Source organism: Nilaparvata lugens, chromosome 7 (assembly GCF_014356525.2).
Source record: "Nilaparvata lugens isolate BPH chromosome 7, ASM1435652v1, whole genome shotgun sequence".
NCBI lineage: Eukaryota > Metazoa > Arthropoda > Insecta > Hemiptera > Delphacidae > Nilaparvata > Nilaparvata lugens.
In genome coordinates, this window is record NC_052510.1 from 46,436,537 (window position 1) to 46,463,054 (window position 26,518).

Below are 26,518 nucleotides of genomic sequence, written 5' to 3' on the forward strand. Positions count from 1 at the left end.
TTTTGATAGCAAAAAAGTGATTTAATAAGAAAACAACTTAGATGAGTTTTATTTCAGCTATATCCAAATTTATTAGATTTCTGCAGCTGAAGATATGTTGGTTTGAACACGATACTGCAGTCCTGTGTGCAAATCAATGTGAATGTGACAAAAATAGAATATTGTGTTTTTCAATTAGTTGAAGTAAGTTACATAGTGCAATAAACATTGAGAACAATAAAATTTCAAGATGTGGAGATCTGTACTGGAAGACAACATGGATTTAATAACAAATACATGCTTCAATAAATAGTGAATTCTACTACACAGCAGAACATAATTATCCAAGAACAAGATTAAAGTTCATTGGCAGGAGCAAGCAGTGAGGCAGTGAGCCTTCCGGCATTTGTACGCACATTATGTTGCGTGTGATAAGGAACGCAGCTTGCACTTATTTACGCAGGTAACGCCCTGCGAAGACAAGTTAATGCCTCTCCTTAGAAACAAGTGCAAGCGTGCAAGGGCGTCACCCTTGCTCCTTCCACCTTCCTCCTTAAAAGGCTGCAGCCTGATTACATCATTTCGGATTATCGGCATGTCCAACAATTCAGTCAAGAATGGACATTGACCATATGCTTCTCTAAGAGAGCTATAGTGGGGCCAAGTTATAATGGCAGTATTGGTGTTGTTATCCTTGTCTAAAGCTAGGTTTACAGTATGTAGCAGAGCTACATGTAGCTCAGCTACAAATTCAAAAATTGACACTGGAGATCTGCTATAGCCCGGCTATATAGCAAATTTAAGCCAATTTTCTCAGATATATAGCAGAAAATGAGCTATCCAAAATTTTCGGTGAACATCAAAGAGAATCTGAGCTATATGTAACTCTGCTACATGTCAATTTTTGTTTATAGCATAGCTAGATGTAGCTGCTCTGTCCTTGAAGGAAGGCTGCCGCAGATTTTTACTACTGTTTACAACTGTTTATTGCCTGCTGGGTTTACACCAGATTTATACTGTACTCATTTGTCAGAGTGCTAGTAGGCTACTGCGCATTGCGAGCATTTCTTTTTGATTTATATATTATTGTGCAATGATGGAGAGTTAATTTGACTGGAATAGAGACAAAATTATACAATATTTTCTTTCTCTTCTCTGTGCTGAAAATATCACAGTAGCTGCGGCGAAAGCAGCGGCTGCTGCAAGAGCTACCTTCTCCTTCGGCATCTGGCTGGGAACTGAGCAGTGAATACTGGTTTATTCCAAACTATATGTAGTTCTGCTACATAAAATTAGCGTTAAATCTACTTACAGCAGAGCTAGATAGGGATATCCTTTCGTATATCCGCAAAGTTGCCGGATCGTTTTTGAACTATGTAGACATATAATTAGTAGACAATATATTAAATCTTAATTATGAAAATGTATTATTTAATCATTGAAAAAAATATTTTCTAGACGAATAAAATAGAATTGGTAATTTCAAACAAGAATGACAAGCTAATATTACAACAGATATACCGGTATCAGGTTCTCCATAGAAGGCGGTGGCAAGGCAGAGAATAGGCAACGCTGATCTTTCTTTCTCCACTGCCGTTATAACGTGGACCTAACTATAAAGTAAGAGAGCCTCTAACTTCAAAAGGCATCTTTCGAGGACATTTGTTTTTCCTAAATGAAAAGTATTGAATTGAGTAACTTGAGCTAGAGATTGGATCCTCGGAACTGGTCTTATGTCTAATGGTCTGATTCTGACCACTGGGATTTTAAATGATTGGTTGTTTACACGAATAATTAAAGCGCTCATCAAATTTGAATAAGTAGGCTAGTGGATTAAATCAAGCTATTATAATCTGTACTTAACCCATTCTTCAATATTTCTTTTATTAACCCACTTGTTCGTAGACTGTCATTTCTTTTATTCAACCCATTTGTTCGTGAACAGAATAAAACTTGATGAGATGAATCGATGAATGATTGATACAGGTCAGTGGGTAGAAAGGCACAATAAAAGAATTCCAAATTGAAAATTGGCCATTTACAACGATGTGACGGATCTTCATTAAAGGTAATCAATAAAATCAACATAAAAATTTAATTATTGAACCGTATCGCAATTGACCACCCATTCCAATTAAGCATATTAAATTGGACCAATAAAACATTTAAACACTGAATTTCAATGATTGGAAATGGAACAAACCAATAAACTAATTAATAAAGCAATAAATTTCAGTAATTTAGTGCAAGCTGTAACAAAAACCCCAGGTGAAAAGCGGTGCGATTCTCATTGATTATTAAGCTGTAAAAACAGCGTAGTGAGAAAATTAAAAATATAATTGAGATTTTCTAAAATTGAAAATATAAGATTCTTGTCTTTAATCAATTTTATGACCAGGTTACGGAAAGAAAGCTAACCAGAATGCAAGTACCTTAAAATTGATGGGACGTCTGTAAATCTCTCTCCAGCCCTCTCTCTTTCATCACATACATTCAATTATCGTTCTCTCTTGCTCCTTGGAGAGTAACGAATGCTCCAACCTCCACCCACATTTTATAGCTAGACCTTCTGCACGCACAGCGAATAAATATACACGACAGTTAGAGACCTTCCCAATAATAAATAAATATAATTTGTGAAAGTAGGCGATATAGCATGGATTTTCTATTTGACCAAGTCCGGTAATAAATCAGGTGACTCCTGGAATAGGACCACTGGGTTATTGGGAAAAGTGATACAATTATACGGAGCCACCTGTTTCTTCAATGATAAGTAACAGACAAATCTAAAAAAATGATAGTACTCAGTAGTTGCAGTTTAAGATAGGTATTGAAAAACAATGATAGGGCATTAAGATAATGAAATGAAAACATTTTTTATTTGTTGGAGTTAGGACATTTTAGTCCTCTCTAACACTGAAACTGGAAATTAGTAATGGAAATTATTTGAAGATGAGATCGGAGGATCAATAATAAGTTGGCTCATGCTGTTTGAATGAACGCAAACAGCAACCAACCATAATGCATCCAAATAATGCTAAGTTCAGCTCAAAAATGAAGCTTTAATTAAGGAAAGATTCAATATAGAAGGTAACAGAACAATTTTGATCAGTATTAATAGTTGAATCTAGAATGGCATACAATGGTATAATACAATGCGTAGGACAGTTGTTATTGTTAGTATTAGCTATAAAAGTACACAGTATCTGCATAACACTTAACCGCTGGAGACGATTGTTACTTGAGACGAAATGATTGATAAAATTGATTGATTTTCACCTATTCAGCCATGAAGGTTTAATTTTCAGATGAATTCAGTAAAAAATGTCTTCTCAGAATGAGGACTCTTACACTTGACTGTATGACAAAAGTGTGAGGATTAGATTTGCTGCATACCTAATTGTTTAAGATTCACCACCAAATTTACTTGACACGACACACGATTCAACCTCTATTGATATCACCACAGACAAGAGTATTGAATCAGTGATATCCAACGATCTATGTACTAACTATAATACTTAGTATTATATAGATCGTTGGTGATATCACGTACTACAGCAAAGCATCAAGTTATCTAGAGGCTTTCTCAGTAACACATAAATAAAGTTAATAAAGTTAATAAAGTTAATTGGTTATAATACATGAATGAAGTAATGGTGGAATGAGATGAAATTTTCAACAAATTCAGTCCACAAGTTTTGATAGAACAACAGTATATTTCTAAAATCTCAACACTCCATAAATGTGACAACTATCGTGTAGTTTCTATACCCTGAAGAGTATTGCGTGCTACATTTGTTGCTATTCTCCATCAACATTCTTCATGGTACCACCGGTTATGAAGTGCCTAAAAATTATCAAGTGCATTTATCAGCAATAATGGAATGAGATGAAATTGTCAACAAGTATAGTCCAAAATTTGATAGAGCAAAAATCCAAAGTTACTAGATTCAACAAAAGGATTGCGTGTTGAGATTCTTTGCCATTCTCCATCAACACTCTCAGTAGAGACGTTATTCTTGTAACAGGGAGAGTGAAACCATCCGAAACAAAACGTGGACCGAAAAAACCGTAATACTGTAATCATGTAATGAGCTAGCTAACAATGTCTACCAGCTGCCTTCATCATCCTCAAGTGGACGCCAACAGCTCACTGAAGAACACAGAAATCCGATCTTCAGTATCCGGAACTGTTTTTCAAGCCCTAAATATAGACTAAGTCATGTATAGGTATCATACTTGGTTGTCCATGTAACTAAACCTAAATCTATATCGATATACAACTATATTGTAGTCTATAGTTATATCGATATAGATTAGGTTTAGTTACAACTATAGACTACAACCACGACTATAACTATGTAACTATAGATACACCACGTGACCAATGGAGCGTGTGGACTAAACAACAGAGATCATAGTAATGACAGACAAGTACCCCAGTTCTATAACAATGACCACAGATATAGCTATATTATAGTGAACGTAGGATCATTTTCAGAACGCAAGTCTCCCGAAAAAATGTAATACAATAATGAGGAGAAATCGAGGTGGTGGTGGTGGTATAGATGAAAAACAAACTTTTCAAAGTTGAAAGGGCTCCATCATAGTTCCGGTTTCATAAATAGGGTGATGGAATGTTGGAAATTAATGGTGTAACAATGAAAGTGACCCGATTCAACACAGTAAATAAGCAGTGATGCACGTCAAGTGTTAGTCTATTATTTTTCATCACTCATCAACCTATCATCTAGTCAGAGCTTCTTACTAGTTCATATTAGACCTATTTCTTCCCCCTAATTATCCTGAGTTCCTGGAAGATATTCATTCATCTTGATTCATCATAGAGATTGATTATGCCGGCGGGCGCCACAGTGCCGAGTGCGTACAAATGACGACGAGCGCAGTCACAGAACAGTCACAATATTGACCCTATATAGTCAATCTCAGGTCGAAACAACACACAAAGTTTATGAAAATTACTTGAACGGGAGGGTGAAGTGATATTTTGTTCCAATTCTACAAACAGCAATAAGAACATTTTTCATTTGAATTTCAATAAAAAAGTAGATATAATAAATTCTTTTACCCCTAATCCAGTTGGAATAGCTACATGTTGCCTGATGAACACTGGTGAGAAAATTACAACGAATATTCTTGAAAAAGAAACGTCGAACTATATTGTAATAAATCTATAAATAATTTGATCTAACTATTGTTTTGAGGGACAACATCTAGTGTGCAAGGAAGTCCCACATTACAGTTTTTTTGAATAACAAATACGAGTAAATCACTAATTACAGTAACTCAGTCACAAAGGTGAGTACGTAGCGGATGATAATAATTATGCTTATTACAGTAGAATGAAGGCGTCAATAGAACCGTAGAGGAGTGGGATAAGATGGAGTATTGGTAGATGACCGAAAAGAATAACTGTAGAAGACAATATTGAAAACAATAGAATGATAAAGATGGACTAATTCTGAGCGTTTCATGAACAAAAAGGGACAATAACAACGGAAGTGTACCGGCTATGATCACTGGGAAATAAAAAAAAACCGAATCAAGTTCCCACACTATCTTATTTTGAGACTGCATAAGAATCTTCTGAGTTTTTTTGAGGTTTTAGGCGTTAGTTTCAACATCGGATGGAGTGATGGAAAGATGATCATTCACAGCTGTTTGTAACGTACCTAGAGGTTTTTTAGGAGAAGTTCTTCAGTGAATGAGATGAGCTGTCATGCTCTGACGGAGAATAAATTCATGCTCAGAACCGAGTATGACGTATGAATAGGATTCTTTCAATATTCGACACTCAATACGTAGAATATTCAGTCAAAAACTGAATATTTCGACTTAAATTTCTACAAGAGGGAATGTTTATTATGCAAATCATTAATAGGAACTCAGGAAGTGAAAGTGCAAATTTTTAGTGAGAAAAATGAAGAACCCAAGACCTAACCTACAAACTTGAGTGTTGATAGGAAATGACATTGGGTAATACGGCAAGGCAGAACATCCAAAAGGATCTCTCTGCCGATAAAAGCCATAAGAGTAAATAAATAAATAAATTAAGTGCCAAAAAAGCCATTTTTTTACTGAGGATGATTATAAGCTATTTACGCGATTTATAAGATAATTGGGAGAATGAGAACACCAGTTTCAGGTGGGCTACGAACTATTGAGAAATGCTTCATCAGTCCCAAACTTAGAAACTTTCTGTTAGCACAACTGCATTTTATATAGAAGGCTAGAAGCGGACACCGTTTACACGAGAAAAACGAAATCATTATCTCGATATGATTGTATGATAATAACAGCTTATTTTCTGGCAAGTAAACTAGTAAAGACCTACAATTGGATACAAAGAAATAATTTAATCAAGGACAAGTTCCTCTTTAATTTGATAACTACTGAGTTCTTATTCTGTCATCAATATCGCTTCATTTTCCATCCAATATCGTATAACCTGAAGGAACTGGAAAAGTGAATAACTGATTCCCTGAAATCGTAAAAATGGACGATCATAGAGCATGACAAGTTCATTCAAATAAAAATTCTTCATTCAATAAATAAGAAGAGATTAAATTTATTCTTTGAAAATAATAGGTAGAATTCAGAATTTAATAAATTCTTCATACATTACTTAGCAATTCATTTCTACGAGCACAGAGGATCCTTTTTATTATTTAAAAAGGATCTAAATTTTCCTTATTAGAATAATAATATTCCTTTAAATAAAGGAATAGAAGGAATGTTATTATTCCTTTTTATTATTTAAAAAGGATCTAAATTATCCTTATTAGAATAATAATATTCCTTTTAATAAAGGAATAAAAGGAATGCTATTATTCCAAATGTTATTATTCCTTTTATTAGGAATATTCCTTTTCCGTTATTCCTTTTTATGTGCTATAAGACTCCAATCTACAATTTTAAACTACGTAGAATGTATTGTTTCACGTACTCGCGGCTGCAACACATACGGAAACGTGTCTAATGAACGTGTGCCAGATGAGTTGATATGTTTATAATGGCCTGATTGATCTAAGTAGGAAGCGAAGTGTACGATGCACCGAACAACTGGAACGCGCCATGATTAATTGCATTATGAGAGCTTGGCGTTGCGTTGCGAAGCGATGCGACTGGAACGCAAGTCGCTTTCTCCACGCGCGCGATTCTGTCGTCTCCTATCGGTTTTGTGTTTTGCTGGCACGTCAAGCGTGGAGAGTTTGGGTCACGCGTGTATGAAAACGCATAAAAATGCGCAAAACAGACGCGAGCGAGAGAAAGAGAAACAGAAAACCGTTCACCTGAATCGAGATGAGAACAAACACTTTCAACGAGTCAATAAAATCGAAAAACGTGTTAATCGAAGAGAATGTTAGTTACATGGACACTTACTTCCGCGCCCACATCCAAAAGCTAACAACACTTCCAGTTTGTTTGGCGTGTTAATTATTGTTGTCCGAGTGAAAAATGAGAAATATGTGTTCGTTATGAACTTTATTAAAAGCTGTTGATTTCAAACCTTTCTGTACTATAGTCTATAGAATTTTGCATTCTACTTGATTTTCAAATTCATCTTATTTGATTTTTATGAACTGTATTGAGAGCTGTTGATTTCGAGCCGTTCTGTCCTGTAAGGAGCGTCTATAGAGTTTTGTTGTATACTTGATATACAAATTGATCTTATACTTTATTAGGTTGTATTCGCTCAGTTGCCCAATACGAAGAATTGCATATAAAGCATATAAATCGACCGTTTCTGAACCTCAACACAATCCAGTAATATAGATGGAGTGTTAAAATGAATTGAGAGAAAACATCTTGACAATGGAAGAAAATACTAGAAAATTCGATTTGTTTGGTTGCTTAGAATTCATTATTTCATTCAACAGTCACATTATGAGCAATGAGAAGTTTCCATCAAGTTTTTTATTAGTAGTTTCCCAAAATTACAAACTAGGGTTGAGGAGTATGCTTGAGAGTAGACTTCATATTCGAGCATGCTTTGATAAAAACTTTGATTTTATTATAGTAAAGTCAAATACTGAATGAACAGGGGGCTTGAACAAGTAAAATATGGTATAGTATACTACTTTCGTGAAGTGAATAACTACAAAACTTGACCTATTTCGGACTCTGTGTAACCTTATCTAAATTTGTGAGAGGAATAGTATAAGGCTACCTTATTTTTTCTTTCCCTATCATTTTGATGACTTATTGTATGAATCAATGGAGTATAAAACAGAGCTGCTAAAAATTTACTATTAGACAATCCACCGAAAAATATAAACCACGCCTTATGTCACACCTTCAAGCTCCCACTACTCTCTCCTGATTGGTCACTATTTTGAAGCTCCGCCTAAACTGTCTCTGACAATAATTAAACAAGACATAGTTTCAAATCCTGCCACTAGATGGCAGCCGTTACTGGGTAATGTACAACTACTCAGATCATAAGACATCAAGCCCCGCCTACTCTGTCTCCTGATTGGTGAGCAATTGATTGAGACTTAGTTTCGTAGTCTGTCGGTAGATGCCAGTGGTAACTGGGCAATGAACAATTTGGGAATTTGTACGAGTTGAAGCCTAAAAATTGAACCATTATTATTATACTACCATTTTTATTTTCAACATTTTATCCTAAGTATTAATATATTCGGAGCTAACTATAATTCCAGATCTACTGCATCTCTAAAAAAGGTCAATTTTCATTTTTTATTCAGAAACAATCACAAATACAAAGATCAAAATTGAACTTAGTTCAAAAATCACATAAAAATAACAGGATTCGTAGTGGGGTGTGCTGAAAAACCTATGATTAGCCTACAGGAAATTAAGTGCAAAATCCAACATGAGCTCTATTTATCATGATTCATTGAATCCAAAATTCTGATCCAATGAATCATTCAACAAAAATGAATCCAATTATTGGAACAGACGCAACCTGAACATACAAACAACCAAACTTTAAGAAAGTTACGCTTCTTCCACTAATTTTGGCAACATTATTATCTGAAATAGACAACCACCAACATCCTCACGAACTTCCTCCAATTAATTTTTGTATTCGGCCACAAAAACAATCAATCCAACTACAGCAATTACCAGATATGCTATTTTTTATTAGATTTGGATGGAAAGGAAAGTTTGGCTTAGTTATTGGCAGAAGCGTTGCCGTCTTTTTTGACCTTGATTTTGATAGCATCGTACGTGAAATTCTAAAATCATTACAACCTGACCTGAAACGAACATGTCTACCACAAAGTAATGGTTTTTTATTAATTTTCACTACCGTCGAATAGGAACAAGATCTCGGTCGCATGTAAGTAGTCAAGAATCTGTTCTATAGATGAATAATTCACTTGAAACTGTCAGCATGGGTTGAATGAGACACATTAATGCTATATTATAAGGAATGCTGACGGTTTGAAGCTGATCTCCAACTGGCAGTACAAGTTGTATAGCAAGCATTGAAGTTGTATACAAGGAACTCTGACAGATTAAATTGATCTCAATGAATGTGATACGATCTTGCCGAATTTCATAACGGGTGTTCAATTCAGAAAATTGTGTCGAGGAAGAAAACGTGCTGCTCCCGAATCACAACAAAATGTCAGCATTTGTTACATCAAAGAGAATACAACTTATAGATTCCATTTTTCTATGGTTATATACAAAATCTCTGCTTCCCATTCAACCCATGCTGACAGTATTTATAGCGAATCTCCCAAAACACCTACTCATTTTCAGCACAGAAACAAGTTTCCCTTTTCCATATTTTTTTCTACGGTTTCTGTGAGAGTTTCTACGTTTGTGCGAGTCCCACACTTATTTCCGCGGTTATTGTTGTTGTATTGTTTCGTAACTTTAACGACCCAAATAATATTTGACAAGTGGATAAACATAACGCAGTGGATATAACAGTTGATATAACATTATCGTTATGATTGTGGACCATAACACTCGGTCGGGGTCCATAAACTCTGAGTTGTGAATTAGAAGAACAGGTAGGGAAGTAGAAATTTGACAGAAAAGGTAGGAGTAGTAGAAATTTGACAGAAAACTAGGGTTCCAGTTTCCCTATAGACCATTTAATAACAAATAAGCATGGACAAAAAGTGAAGATCCATCGTTTCTCTCAATCTATTTTTCTCCACTCTATCTTGGAATCTATCAAATCTTGGAATCTAATTTCTCACTCTATCTTGGAAGATTTGTACATTTTTTCTCTATGCCATTTCTGTGACTGAGTTTCAAATCTAAGATTCTCATACAAGATTATCAGGGAATCAACCTAGAGAGAAGAGGACATATTTCTTTCAACAAATAATTGCAAAGAAATCAATGATTTAAGGCTGTGCAAAAGCTGAAAATAAACTTTATACACGTGATATTTTTCTAAGTTTTTCGATTTGTATATCATCAAGCTATCAAAATGAAAAAGTTTTCTCAGGAAAATTTCTTTCTGATCATTAATTTTTGAGATATGAGCGCCTAAAGATTAAGTTTTTGGGACAGAACATTTCAAATTCGGTAAGAGATAAATCCATGAGATTTAGAGGATAGATTCTTCTTGGTATTGATGATCTAGTAAAACAAAAATTTTCTGAAAATATCAATTTTTAAGATAGTTATTCAATTTACTAAAAATAACTTTTAGTTGAGTTATTTTTGGTTATTTATGGTAAATTGAATAACTTCTTCAAAAATTGATATTTTCAGAAAATTTTTGTTTTACTAGATCAACAATACCATGAAGACTCCATCCTCTGAATCTCATGGATTTATATCTTACCGAATTTGGTATGTTCTGTCCCAAAAATTCAAACTTCAGGCGCTCATATCTCAAAAAGTAATTATCGGAAAAAAAATGTTTTCCTGAGAAAACTTTTTCATTTTGATAGCTTGATGATATACAAATCGAAAAACTTAGAAAAATATCACAAGTAGAAAGTTTATTTTTAGCCTTTGCACAGCCTTATATGATAAATCAACTTCGAATTGTATGGTAGAATTAAATCAATGCTTATAGTTTCTTGCATCAGTCAGGATCAAGACCCTACTCCTTCTATTAAGATGGAAAATACGAGTTTAGAAAAATATGGGAAACGTTTCAATTCCAAGAGAATGATAGAGATAATTGAACTAAAACTAAACGTCCAAACTATAATCTATTTTCATTCTACATGTAGAATGAATTTTTAGAATCGATGATACTGAAGTTATTTGAAGATTACATGTAAAAACTTCGATCCCCAATCCTAAGTTTCAAAATTCTTGAAGATATTGCTCTATCTTTATACAATCAAATCTAGAATAGTGAATCATTCTCTGTTATTAATTGATTAACTTGAAATGTTTACTGTCAGTTATCGTTGTTGAGAGAAATCAATCAGTTGAAATTACAAAGTAGAGATGCAGTAATAAAAGTCACTCTGTGGATGGTTGAAGCATACGTATCATAGAGATAAGTGACACCAGCATAAATTATGGTTCACCATAAACTTAATCTTGTGATGAAGTGTTAAAAGCAATAAAAAAGGTGTGGTTATAGATTCAAGAAACAGTAATAAATGTACGACAATATAGTATTTGATGATATTTTTAATGACTATGAAGATATCGACGGATAGGGTTTGGATTTGTATCAGACACGTTCTACGGGCAAATGAAGGAAATTTATATAAGAAGTTACTAACGCCAACAATAAGAAAAGAAAACAACAAATAAGAAAAGGAAATGTATACCAGTGATTTATTTAATACATTTTCTTGTAACTCATAACTTGGATTATTTAATCAGTCAAAAAATTGAAGAAAATTGAATCCAATCAAAATGGATGAAAGGGGGTGCATGATTTCATATAATTCATTGAAGAATAATAATTTATTTCATATAATTATGTGTTATCTAAATTTGGGAGAGGAATAGCACTAGGTTACCTTATTTTTCCTCTCCCTATAATTTTGATAATGTACCTATTGAATGAGTATCATTTATTCAATAAGTACATTAAATAAAAGAATGGAAGAGGGGAAATAAGGTAACCTAGTGTTATTCCTCTCCCAAATTTAGATAACACATAATTATATGAAATCAATAATAATTCTTGTTCAATAAATGAATGAATTTCATTCAATCATTGAATCTAGAAACTTGATTATTGTAAAATAATGCAAATTCTATGTCAATCACACAGATACTTGTAAAAATCCTGAAAAATAAAATATAGGTACGTTCATCCAGATCAATAGATCGCACTGTTTTAGTTTTATCTAAATTGTTATGGAAAATTTTCATCTTAGATAGATTCTCTAGAACGCTCGACAAAAACATTGGTGAACAAATAACAAAAACATCACAATGATAGATATGAAAGAGGGTGACTAAGCAGAATACGATCCAGGGAGATGAATGTGAAGAAAAAGGGAACAAGCAAAATAAGGATTATGGAAATGATATTCCATATTTTAGTTATGAAGGAAACTAAGGAAACAAATAAAGGGGATAAATATGAAGTGAAATAAGAGCATGAATATTGATTTATATGGAGGTGATAAAAGATGTGGAGGTAAATAAGAACAGGAATATTGAGATAAATGAAGAGGATAAAGAATGTACAGGAAAATAAGAGCAAGAATATTGAGAGACAGATTACTGAGGCAAAGATAAAAACGTCGACGAAATCCACCGTGCAACATGCGAACATTACAAACCACTCCAATGCAATCGATCGAGCACAACAATATTCGTTTCATTGTTGATCGACAAAGGTTGTTGCAAGTCAAGTAGTGTCATGGAAACCTTGCAGCGAGTTACTGGGACAAGCAGAACAATTTCCTTTGTTCCGAAACCTATTCTGAAAATAATTGGCCACAGACCACATCTTCTAGCGAAGAGATTCGTGGAATTGCTCTCTTAGTACCTCGATACCTTTTTATCTTTTTTTCACAGACAGAAAATAGCTCCAAACTAATAGGACACAATTTTCCTGCAGGCATGATTTCTATGGTGATTTCTGGGATACATTCCACTTCAAAGTGCATCATCAAAAATGAGAGTAGCCTACATGTATCTGTACCACAGTTTAATATTATCCTAGTATTCGTCGTGAATGGCAAATATTATTTCAAGAGTTCATTCATAAAAAATATTTTCAGTTACTCTTCTGTACCTGTATCTAGAATTAAAGAGAAGATTATTGAAATTCAAGGGATGGTTGAAAAAATGAATGTGATAGAAATGAACAAACCTTTTTTCTCAAATAATTGATAAAAAATGTCTTGAACTGATCATAAAACGCCATAATTTGGCCATGCCATGAACTACAAAAATATATTATATCTACTCGTATTTAACCACGAAATTTATCCATCTAATATCCAAATATATTAAATCAAGACTTTATTAAGCTATTTAGCAACCACTTCATTAAACAAGGTCCAATCTTCAAGCCTTTATTCCACTAACCAGGAAACTGCAGGATCAACTTTCTTCCTGAATTTTGAGGAAGAAAACAAATTACTTTCACACGCTTGATTAACAAGGAGACGCGGATTAATAACGATAATGTTTAAGACTAAATTAACAGTAAAACCATGGAAGCCGCTTAGTTAATGGAAACGGACAACAGTGAGAATCACGTTAATCTGTCAGGATTGGGTGAATGGTAAGTATTGATGTTGTATACAAGAGGTACTGAAAGTTCATAGGGGATTTGACTATATATATTACTTGACTATTTGTATATATAATAACTATAGTTATAGTAGTCATAGAATAAACAATCTTATATAGGTTTTCTCTGGTAAAGTATAGTTATAGAAGAGTACGAGATAAATATTGCAGAAATTGATTGGTCGAGTTTTTTTGAACCTTAATGTTAGAACCGGTAAAGCCAGGCTGGACGGTTTGCAAACAGCTCTAACTGTTTTGATAATGTTCCAGACGTGATGGGACCATTCCATTCCAGTCAGAGCCCCATTGGAAGAGGTGTTACCTGCTACCTTGACCGGAACATATATGCATTCATGTATGGTCAATACAAGTAGTAACGATTACATGAAACACTCTAGGAGTGTGAAGTATACACACAGTTTTTTACAGGAAACAACTTTCTAATATTCAATTATTTCAATTAATTTGTAGATTGTTGATATAAACTATAAAATGAGTTACTTCTACATTGGAATTTCAAGAGTTTAAAATATTACATTGTAACAAATAATTCGAAACTAATCACAGCCTCTGAATGATACACGCCTGCGTTTTATACAACTTTCTAATATAGAACTCATTGAGCAGCGATGAGAAGGAAATATGACAAATTCTTTCATACAAGATGAAAACAACTATAAATAATTTAGACTACACATTTTCCAATCGTATTTGAGAAAGTATCAATTGTAATTGAGAATAGTCATTTGTATTTGAGAAAACATCACATGTAAATGAGAATAGTCATTAGTATTATTTGAGAAGTCATCACATGTAATTAAGAATAGTGAACTGTATTTGAGTATCGTTTCAGCTCGAGAAATTATCATTTGAAATTGAGAAGTTGTCAATTGCACGGTATATAGAAGAAGATATATATATATTTTTTTTTCATCTAAATACCGTGGTCAATTGTAATTGAGAAATGGGATAAAAATACCAGGTGATCGTTTTTCTCATTTTCAATTGATATCTTCTCATTTACATTTGACACTTCTCAAATATAATTCACTATTCTCAATTATATATGATGATTTCTCAAATAAAATTGACTACTCTCATTTACATCTGACGTTTTCTCAATTACAAGTGATTAGTCTCGAATACAATTGATGGTTTCTCAAATTGAATTTATACCTTCTCAAATACAATTGGGAAAGGTGTAGTGAACTAGTTTAACAGCAATGATGTTGAAAGTAACAGTTGATCCTAGAGCCAGAGAGAACAATAATACTTAAAGATTGAAACTTTTATAATCTTCTAAGACTGTAAAGATTCAAATTATACTTAACTTAAAGATTGTTCCTATCTATTCTAGAACATTTTTTAAAATACAGTGGTCTCATTCTAGTTTTAAATGGACTTGTAATTTTTTATGATTGTAGGGAAGGAGTAGGTTGAAGATGAATTAAAATTAGTGGGATTATTATTATTTGAAAATTAATAAAGGACCTGTGACTCGAATGTATCACTGTATTACTGTATGAATCAATGATATACTGCAAAAAAATTTGTTTGTTAAGCAGTGAACAGAATTGAACAAATACACACATGAGAAAACCCTACCAACAGGAGAATAAAAAATGTATAGGTGGATTTCAAATACTGTATATTACAATATTAATGAATAATTAATTATCAATTTATTGAGGAAAACCTACCAAAGAAAATAAAAATGTGTTTGTGGATGTTAAATATACTGTAATATTGATGAATGATCAACTATTCAATTTGACTAGCGAATTACATTTGTAGTTTTACAATACATGAGGAATTGTAAAGAAATATGAAAGGAGTAATTAAACAATACATGAAACATACAGTTCGCTTGACTACAACTCAATCAAAGCTATACAAAGCAATGTAGCCTACATTTTGTTATGATCTTCACATAAGACATAACAATAAAATTCAATCTTCTGATCACATTCAAAAATGCACTCCTCCATTGTACTTAATTATTTATGCACACATACAAAATCATGAACAATTATTACAAGTACTTGTGAATAGAGCTGTATTACTTCAAACTCTCATTCAGAGCAATACATACAATTGGATCAAAGCATTCATGAGTGGTACTTTAAATATAATTGTATCAGTTCAATCTTCCATCCAATCAAATCTATCAAACAATGGAGCTGACTATGAAACCAAATTATTTTGTCTGGACCACAGCGATACAGTCGTCACTTTGGAATTAATAGAAGGAAGACGTCCACAGGTACAGAGTATAGGCTTGACGAGAGAATAATCATTCTTTCAGTCATTTGACATGTGAGCGTGTCGGTGACAGATTACGTCATTGGATACAGGTTGAATAACTATAATTGAATCAGCATTGAACACAATACTCCAAGATATACAAAATCAATTAACTCTGCTGGACTGGACTTGGAGTATCTTTAAGGATCTGGAGCTACATTAGATGGAGGTAAAAGTCATAAATCTCCCCATGGTAAAAAGATGAATAGTTCTTGATACGATTTCAAACAATTATTCACTCTCCATCATTCGATATTTCTTTAAATGTGATAATTGAGAGAGAAAATGATAGTGAGGGACACTGTTTTCTTTTCAGATTTTTATAAAATAATATTCTAGTTAAAAAAAAAATTATTAATTCTCTTCAATTCCTTACAAAAACTTCCAGACTCTGTGTAAAACTTGTCAAAGATCGATGAAGTATATATTTGAAGAGAATGAATCATGGAATAATTAACTACTTGGTGCAAAACAACAATATCATAATGATAAATATAAAAGCCTATTCTCAAAGTCTATCATTCACCTTGTAAGAATACAAGGTTTCCATTTTATGAGTCCATATCTACAGCAATTTCAGTAAATAATGGGTCTACTATTTCATGGATGCTAAACATCAATTCTTTCTGCAGTTCAAGAATCTTCAATAAACCAATTTTCTCTTTTATTCATGTTCTTTTGTTTCTTCATGGAAAACAACATAAATTCAATTCATCTCACAAATCAAGGCATATTTCTACATGAAATACAAAAATGATTAATTTATTCATTAAAACAATTACAAATTTATGTATTATAAATACAATTATGCCAATTTATAAATAAATTTAAGGTTAATTATCATGAAACGCGTGAATACTCGATCATCGACTACGGTATACTGAATCTTAAAAGCCATCACATTACCCTTTCTCAAAGGTAAGGTAACATAAGCAAACTACTTCAAACGAAAATATTTACAAACAACGGCCTCATTCACGCCATTCGATCTATTTAAAGAGGCTTCTTCATACTTGGGCAGCTCACAGGCAGCCAATTCGAGATGCAGTCTGCAGTCAAAAACTCAACAGGAAGCGAAATTTAAACAAGACGCAGATGTAATTGGGCCGAAAATTTAGGCAACAGCAGAATGGAAATAAGCAACAACTGAGCTCAATGTCGACGACCCCTGCATCCATCAACCCACGTGTTTCTCACACTGATTATCATACTCGTTCAAAGTTTAAAGCATTCAACAACAAAACGTACACGAAATTAAAATTACGAACATGTTCGCCATATGGCATCACGCTGTTCTAGATCAATAGCCTATAATAGTCAGGTCTTCAAGCTATTGAAAACTAACTATGAACAAGTTTAAAGGGTTTGTTTGAAGCGGTACTTAACCATTCTCTTTCACTCCTTTCAACCCGGTCCTCTCAGCTGTCAACCTGTCAAAAAACCTCACCACAACTTCTGACGTCGGAGAAATAAATATTCAAAACCTATTCATCATCAAACACTCAATTACTACTTCAACTTATTAGTCACTAATAACTGTAATCAAGTTCTCGATCTCAATATCGGGCTATGATAAATTCATAATCCGACCCCAATATTACAGTTTCCTGAATGGACGTTCACATACAACTTCCCACAATTCTATACACCAACGCAGCTGCGTCGAAAAAATATATTCTAATAAAACAACCACTCTTTTCATCTGTATATTTTTGATTGTTTTATGTATCCATTATTAGGTATAGATCGCTGTTTTTTGCAACAGATATAAATTTTAAAACAGCTCAAAAACTGGCATTTATTACAAGCTTGCAATATTTCTTTTTCTGAGCAGTAAATTTTTGTAGCCTAATCCACCTCGAGACAGAGAATTTTTGTTGAGCTTTAGCAGTTTATTCTTGGAGAAATTGATCCTCATATGCCCAATTATAACTATAGTTACCTAGAAAATTGAGAAGTCCTCATCTATTCTATTAGTCTATTCAATTTTATTGAACAACACATGTTTATGGCAGAGATTATTTTATGAAGTAATTGTAATGATTATTGTGTTTATATCCTGTACATGGTCGAAGATTTAGATCATGGATTAATCATGTAGAAGCGTTCAAAGTTTAATCCTCATACCAGGATGCCATTTTTGACTCACTATTCTTGAACAATAGGAAAAAGCTTGAAGATAAGCAATATTAATGGATCCGTACAAAATAAATATTTATTGAAAAATATCAAGATTTAGAAAAAAATATTTTTAATCAGATCTTTTTGTAAAAAGTAATGTCACATCTTACAATAAATTTCATTCGATGAAGTTATAATAATCTATAGAGATGGAATGTTCTAAATGTCTTTTCGGTCTCAAAATGTTATAGTTTTTTCAAAGTTTGGAATTTTCCAATTATATGTAATTTATTTAATTCGATTTAGAAGTATTCTTTCAATTTAAAAATGATTGTGTGTTTTGAATTGTAAATTAAGTGTGTACCGGGTAATAGAAGAATTTTGAAGTTACACATAACTTAGCTACATTTCGACTGTTGTATAAATTAGAATTGGAACCGTTTTGGGCGTAAGCCTGTGGTACTTTTTTGTTAGTAGTGAAATTCTGAATGATTGAATAAATAAATAAATTGACAAAAATACAACCACCTCAACACAGGTCAACTTGAACTCTTTCCACTAATCACACTTTCAATAGTATCAAAGAGAATAGGTGAAAGCCATTCTCTTTGATGGCTTATAAGCCCAACAGACTAAATAGATTATGTTTATTGATGTGTCAGATCTTCATTATTGATACTAAAATGGAGAGTTAGTCTCTAATCTCGACATACCTTCATTAAAAACATCCATGGATTGAGTTTTTTATTTATTCAATATTATTATTCCAAACAATCTAAAGGTATTAAATTATTTTTATTTAATTATTTATTTGAATCATTCAAAAATATGTGATTATGTTTTCATAGATGTGTGGATTACAGTAACATAATATGAATATGGTGGGTTCATGAGTTGAGACGTTTCAACAATTATTATCAACACATGAAAAATAGGTGAAGGACATTGCTAAGTTAATTACTGGAAGTGTTAAGAGGGCGTAAAATGGTTGCCAATACATTGTATGCGGACATCCGGTCGGTGAACTGGTGCTTTTTTCAATTCACATCTATTGTCAAAGCGAAGGTTATCTTTACAACTCACAACTGTTGTTCACCCATCCTGTTATGTCAATGGTAAAAACTAGTAGTGAAAAGCCGATTGTAAGTCAATGTAACTAATGTGTAACTTGTCAAATGTAAATCGAAAAAGCGTCTACTTATAACCTCCAGCTGCGGATGTAAGTACCTGTTCTTCCTCTTGCAACGTTGAACCCTATTGTTTATGAGACAATCATCCAAGTAGAGTACTTAACTAACTAGTCCATTGTGGTATATTCTTCTAGAAGAAGAATTAATTTGAAGTCAAGTAGTTTGACATTGTGCAACATTCTTCTAGGAAAAGGATTAACTATAAGTTTATTGACAAAAATCATATAACAGTTTTTAATGCACATCACTGTTGGTAGGAACCTATTGGAAAAGATTCAACATGGATACTTTGAACTACATAGTACTCTTATTTATAGGATGTGCTGACAAATTACTAATGTAGTTGTAATATAATAATATTTTTAGAAGCTTAGTACTATTATAATAACTACAGCAATTGGAAAACTGATAGAATAAGAATCAACAAAATACCAATATTTCATTTAGAAATTATAACGCCCAGAATGGGTGACATGAAACAACTGTTATTCTAGGTGATCATAATAGAGCTTAAGCTTGGGTTCAGAACAAAGCTTTGCATACTTTAGAAATTGTACCTCATATTGAAATTGGTGCTCTCGAGTTATATTTTATTAAGTTTTATAGCTATTTTCCATTAGAAATTCAATTATATTACCAATCTTGTCCAGGATGTTAGAGTAATTTCAATATTTTTCATCAAAATTCTTGTAATTTTAGTTCACCTTAATTATTTTATCAGATTTACCTAGATTCAGAACATTTACCACCAATTTCATGCTTCTCAGAAGCTGCTAAGTTTATCTTGACTCTTAAATAGTTATTGTGAATTATTAATAATGATTGTGATGTAACTTGTCTATCACTTGATTTATCCAAGATTTATTTTGGCTGACTAACATTTTTCATAGAAACTTTATAGTTGGAAAACTGAGTTTAATCTAGCAACAATTATTGCACATGTCCTGAACCACCGCCTCTAAAGTGATGATAAAGCAGATAAATTTTTAATGGAATTCAATATTTTTTGTATTTAATATATTTCATCCAGTGACCTGTCGGAGGGGTATAGGAATTTTTCAAATCGTTACTGAAATTTATTTCTCCCAATAAATCTATTAATATTAAACTAATGAATCGTTAGAGTTAGAGTTGATTGTCTGGCACCGGCGAAGTGAATATAGAATTCGGAAATGGAATGAAAGCAATGCTTTACCAGCTCTCTCTTCAATTACATTCTAAATCTTTTCAGGTAAGGCATTAGATTAGATTAGAGATGCATATTACAATATGTATGTTATAGAGATGAATATCTACACTTTCAAACCACTTGGCATTATTATAGACTCGTGGTTCTATGCTGTTCGTCTCTGAGATGGTGACGTCTCCGAGTATCATATATGAGTGTATCAAAGAGCCTACAATCATAGTATTTTCGTTGTTTTTGATAAGACAAATACATTCTAACATATAAAGTCTGGAAAGTAGAAGTATTTCTAGCGTTTTAAAATATGGACGGCAGCTTGTCCTCATTGTCTCACCCATCATCACCTTTCTAGCCCATCATTGTAATCTGAATATACTGACTCGACAGGATTTCCCCAGAATGCTACTCCATAAGAAATCAATGAATAAAACAACGCGTGGTATACATTTTTTAAATTCTGAAAATTCAATAAAGATCAAAATTCCTCATAAAAAGATCGCTGAATTCAGCTTCCTCCGAAGATATTCTATGTGAGGTCTCCAGGACAGGGTTCTGGCCGCGACGCCACACGTTAACGTCACACTTCCAAGAGGGGATCTGCTGTTTATGCATATCCCGTATGACACGCGAGGTACTACCCATCGGCACTGCCAAGTCAGTAGACGAGTATAACAGAGGAGTTTAGCCTGCATTGAGTGGAACCACCCCAATTGACTGTGCACCTCGGTCGGGGCACTGCGCAGTTCTGGCGGTACGTGGACCTTATCGAGGCCTGGACGTATCCTCTAAATCGTCTACAGGCCAGGATAAATACTCATGGTTCCCTGGTTCCCTATTGTATACGTCTCCAAGGTGGGCGCTTGCACGTCCACCACACATGCGCCCGAAAGGAGACGCGAGCGTTTCGGAAAGAAGTACCAGTGAGAGGGTTTTTTTTCGAAATGCTATGATGCTACTTCCAAACGGAGGCGCTACCCATGTCTCACAGTCAGGGTTGAACCTTGCGCTAAAAAGCACATAGTAATTTAGCATGCCTGCTACTTCCAGAGACGGAGGTACCCTGAATCCCATAGCCTGGTCTCTCACTGGCTTACTCCAAAACTCCACCGGACAGGCTTAACTGTGCCCAGCTACTCCCAGAGACGGAGAGTTCAGGCGACTCGGTCGAACCATGAACCTCCCATAGTCTTTAGCTTTCACCCAGCCGTACACCCTTAAACCAGGCTACTTCCAAAGTCATCACGTGTGCTATGGTTCCCCCTAATTGGCGGCTTTCCCCTTTACCATGAGAACCAGTACCCGCGGCTGGGAGATCCAGTACTTCCTGAGACGAACGAGCTCCCAGCTAGCTCTAAAAAAGAGCTCCATAAGAGCTCAGCACCTAGGAGCTGATCCCTCAGGGACCAGGTATCCAGGACCTCCATTGTCAATCATTACACCCAGAATCTCAACTTCTTCAATGCATTCAATTCTGTGGCTGTGTATTTCTAGTAAAGCGCTTTCCGCTGACCTAAAGCTTATTTTTTTGTAATTCAAGACCAACATATTCGCTCTGAGTCATTCATCAAGTCTTTAAAGAGCTGTATTACAATCCAGTTCCATATTAAGCCGGTCTTTACTCTCCACCACAACACTTATATCGTCAGCATACATGACAAAATCGGCAGGATCAAGATAAAAAGGCAAATCATTAATGAATAGGATGAATAAAATAGGTCCCAAGATCGACACCTGAGGAACACCAGATCGAATAACAAGTAATAGCTTGTCAAAATTGCGTGAAATGATTCTTGGTTAAAACACGTGAGAATAGTGAGTACGAAAATTTTTCCAAACACCAAATCGTATCTAATGCTGATAGCATTGGGTTTTGTAGAGGAAAATACATTTATGAATATAATGTTTGACTGACCTCATGTTCCTTGCTCTTCTCGTTGAGTTCGGCAGGCGTCCATTTTGAGTGAAAGTCGATTGATGGCAGCTTCCTGTCGGTCTGTTTGATCCATTTCTTCAGGCACATCAGCTCATGCTCCACATCTAAAACAAAGTTCATCAATAGAATATTTAGATTTCAGAAGTCCAATATAAATTATGCAATAGGAATAATATTGAAAATTGACAGACGAAAACTATGATCAAGAAAATATATATTTTTAAAGAACAAAGAAAGAGGAGAGTAGGAATTTAAGAAATAAGAAACTCTTCTAATCTGACAGGGAATAAGTGTCGATTTCTTGAAGATTTAGGTTTCTTATCCTGAATCAAGCGTAGATGTGAACAATTGTGGTATCCACTTGTTTCTGTAAAAAGTGTAAAACCCTTGAAATTTAGCAAACGGAAAATAAAAAAATATAATAATTACTAATGGGTATTTCTTATCCTCAAAAAGACTGCAATTTGTTCAATTTGATTTTCACTTGATATTCTGAAATCATCTTAGCTGTATGTAAGAAATTGTCATTCACTGACTAGAGCTCTTACAATATAGTCTTCTAGACTCATTTTTTCACCGGTCGTTGTTTACCAGCCAATCAGATACAAAACGCTCCAGTCAGGAACTAAAAAAATTCTTACCTTCAGTTTAGTAAGTCTTGACACTATGCACAGAGATATTGTGGAATTTCTCCATATTAAGGTGGAAATGAAAGAGAGGTTGTCAGTTAATATAATTTAATTATAATTTAAATATAATTTATTTCATCCATTAAAAAATATATATCTAAGGTTGAATAAATTATTTTGAAATGACAACCTCTTTTTCATTTCACCTTAATTAGTAGACTAAGTCTTGATTACATTTTACTGGGTTTATTTGGGTTGAATTCACAAATATTTCAAATATGAAAACACAGCTTGGAGAAGCCACTGCTTCGATGTGAAAGAGTTCCAAACTCAGTGTGGGAGCATTTACAGTGTTTCAAATATTTATATTGGAGGTAACCTAGTTCACATAATTTCAAGTCAAGATTAATTGAACTTTGGCTTGGTAATGCATTTTTGTTTGCTAATAGGAATTTGGAAGTGAATGCGGTATGAAAAAATCCAACTACACCTAATAAAGATTTTCTTCATTTCATCATCGAATTTTATAAAGAAACAAAAATCATTTAGGTTGATATATGGTCAGATAAGTAATTCATTTATTAGATCTTCGAAAACATTGAAAAAACCTTGAAATTTGATCAGCTTTTGAAAACAGCTAAAGGACAAGTTCAAGTGGTTTCAGTGAATATTTTTCTTGTATAAATGCTGTTTATTCATCAAAGTAGATACAATTCTGAAGTCACCTTGTTACCATATATTTAAAAGCCTAAAGATTTTTAAATTAGATTCAGAATAACTGATATTCATATTTTTTATTAATCCAGTACAGTAGAGGAATAACGATTTTTTGAATGCCATTTATTAATATTGATAATAATATAATATTGAATATTACTATAATATTCGATATTAAAGGATAAATTCAACAGAAATCTGGATAACACAGCATACATTACATTGAAAACGATGAGCAAAGCTCAAGTGCTTCCGTGGATAAAGCTGAATTGTGAGGTTGTTGAGTTCTCTAATTCTTTCGACCAAATTTAAAGTACTGTATAGTGTATAACAGTATTTTCTGAATGCGAATAAGCGCCTCAGATAATCCATTTTTTAAGAGTATATTTACACTATTCTTGATTTGATATCTGATTTAGTTGTGTGAGAGTTAACTATTCATATTATGTTGTCTTGACAATCAATTGGCTGGCCGCTATCAAGGATAGTGTATAGCTATACTATATACTATTCTTGGGCCGCTATGGCTTCGTATAAAATGAGCGCTGCTATCCAGAAATTGTCAGTTTGGTGTAAGGGTAAGCATTCCTGACCAGCAATTAGGAGGTCAAGATAATAATTGCTGGGAATTGCACATTTCTTTCCAAATTCATATTTTTTATTTTGTGGCAGTCTCATTCAAAAATGAACAATTCGTATGGGAAATAAGGTGGGGAATCATATAAAACCAATAAGAAGTATGTAACTTCAATGATACTCGAAGTAATAGGAACATATGCCAAAAACGTGATTTTCGAAATTAAGAGGGCTATAACAAGGATACTCTTATTTTATAACGGTATTTTAAATCTAAGGTATTTCATTCATCGAAGTACAGATTTTTCAAAGGTGCTAATTTTCGTCTGTTCTGTTTCCTCTTAATTCTGATTTATGAGGTTTGGGTGCAGTTTGGACACAAAAGTAGCTGAACATTAAAGAATTAAATTATCTATAGTTTTCTTTAATTTAAATTCTGTCACACAATAACTATCTCAATTACATTCATTTTAAATTGAAATACCATGTTTTTCGACATGTTTTCCCATTATCGCAAAAATCATTGAAGTTACATATTTCCTATTGGTTTTATTCTATTTATCAGCTAATTTTAGATGATTGATCAATCACGTATCCTAATGAGGCTGCCATATATTTTCTCAATTAAATTCAAAGAGTATTGTGCAATCTTCCACCATCATTATCTCGGTAATGAAGCATTTTGGGGCTCATATTTATTGGTATTTTATTCTTTATTTTTAATGTCAGGAAACTACCCACAAAATTTGACGGTTTATTTTGGAAACATTCTGTATGTACCGTACACATTCCAAAGGGTTATAATTTCATTATAAGGGCCGAGATAAACGAGGCGTTTTTAAAAAGAGTTGGCACGGCAGGACAGAAAGCTCCCCGATTGGCTTATTCTCGATCTTCTTCTTCTTCTTCTTCTTCTGGTGCCAATCCGTTACCGAATTTTGGCAATCATTCTGGCAATTATAACTTAGTTGACAGCCGCTCTAAAAAGTTCCGGGGTGGACACTGCAAACCATATTCTCAGGTTCTTTAACCAGAAAATTCGTCTCCTACCAACACCTCTCCTGCCAAGAACTTTAACCTGCAGTAAACATTTTAACAACTGATATTTAGTTCCATTCCTCATAATGTGTCCCAGATTCTCCAATTTTCGTCTCTTGACAGTGTACATTATCTCCGTCTTCTTATTGAGTTGTTGAAGAACCCTGTTATTGGAAATTTTGTCCATCCATGATATTTTCAGGATTCGTCTATAGGTGCACATTTCGAACGCTTCAAGTTTCTTTGTTGTTGTTTCAGTCAGGGTCCAAGACTCAACTCCATATAGAAAAATGGGAAATATATAACAACGGAGGAGTCTAATTTTTAGTTCAAGGGTCAAATTATGCGACTTGAATACTCTTGACATGATTTTGAATGCCGCTCTTGCCTCTTCAATCCGAACCCTCACCTCCTGAGAATGGTCCCACTGCTCATTCAAAACTGTACCCAGGTAATTATAAGTTGACACTCTCTCCACTACCCTACCATCAATAGTAAAATGCACATTGTTAACATTTTCTTTACTAATTATTATACTATTATTCTCGATACGTCAACCCAATCATCCAATCGAAAGCTTCCTCTCCTGTCTTTGCGACTTGTCTGAAAACACCTCGTGTGTCTCGGCTCTAACTTCTGTTTCGTGGAAATCCATGCTTGATGTTACCTTAAGTGAGTTTAAATACTGATGTCCATGTGTTCTTGTAAATATGATGACAGATAAACTCTATTGTATTCTATTGAACTTGGGCATGTTGCTGACTCTTCATTAGTGAATATTTTGATGGATACTCACCGATACAAACATCCATGTGAGCTGAATGCATTTTGGTGCGCGGTGATACAGTCTGTTCTAGTCTCTCCCATTTGGTATTCAGGTGCTCGATTCGCCATGCCACTTCGTTCTTCAGTTCCGGAAATCTCGCCACTAATCTATCACCTTGATTGTTGAACAGCTTTCTTCTATATGACTTGCGCTGTAACTCTTCAAATTGCGTCTGAAATATTTAGAAAAATAACTTTTATTGCCAAAACAACATACATTTTTTAATATAATACAATCTGAAATTTTTATTGCAAAAACAATGAACAGTTGTTGGATATAAAACATTCTCATACAAGTTTCACTACTGCTGTAAGTAAGCTTGTTCGCTAA

The 26,518-nt window shown here is 33.7% G+C and overlaps 1 protein-coding gene across 7 annotated transcripts in view; it reads right to left on the reverse strand.

The window, feature by feature from the left end:
• LOC111043821 overlaps nt 1-26,518 on the reverse strand; it is a 519,687-nt gene that overhangs the window by 229,413 nt on the left and 263,756 nt on the right. For 6 of the 7 annotated variants that reach the window (XM_039432910.1, XM_039432914.1, XM_039432915.1 and 3 more), the window contains one exon: nt 22,382-22,506. In XM_039432910.1, coding sequence (XP_039288844.1) covers nt 22,382-22,506 — 125 coding nt within the window. Of the gene's footprint in view, nt 1-22,381; nt 22,507-26,158; nt 26,375-26,518 lie in introns of those variants that run through there. The other variant, XM_039432917.1, reaches the window with a different exon arrangement.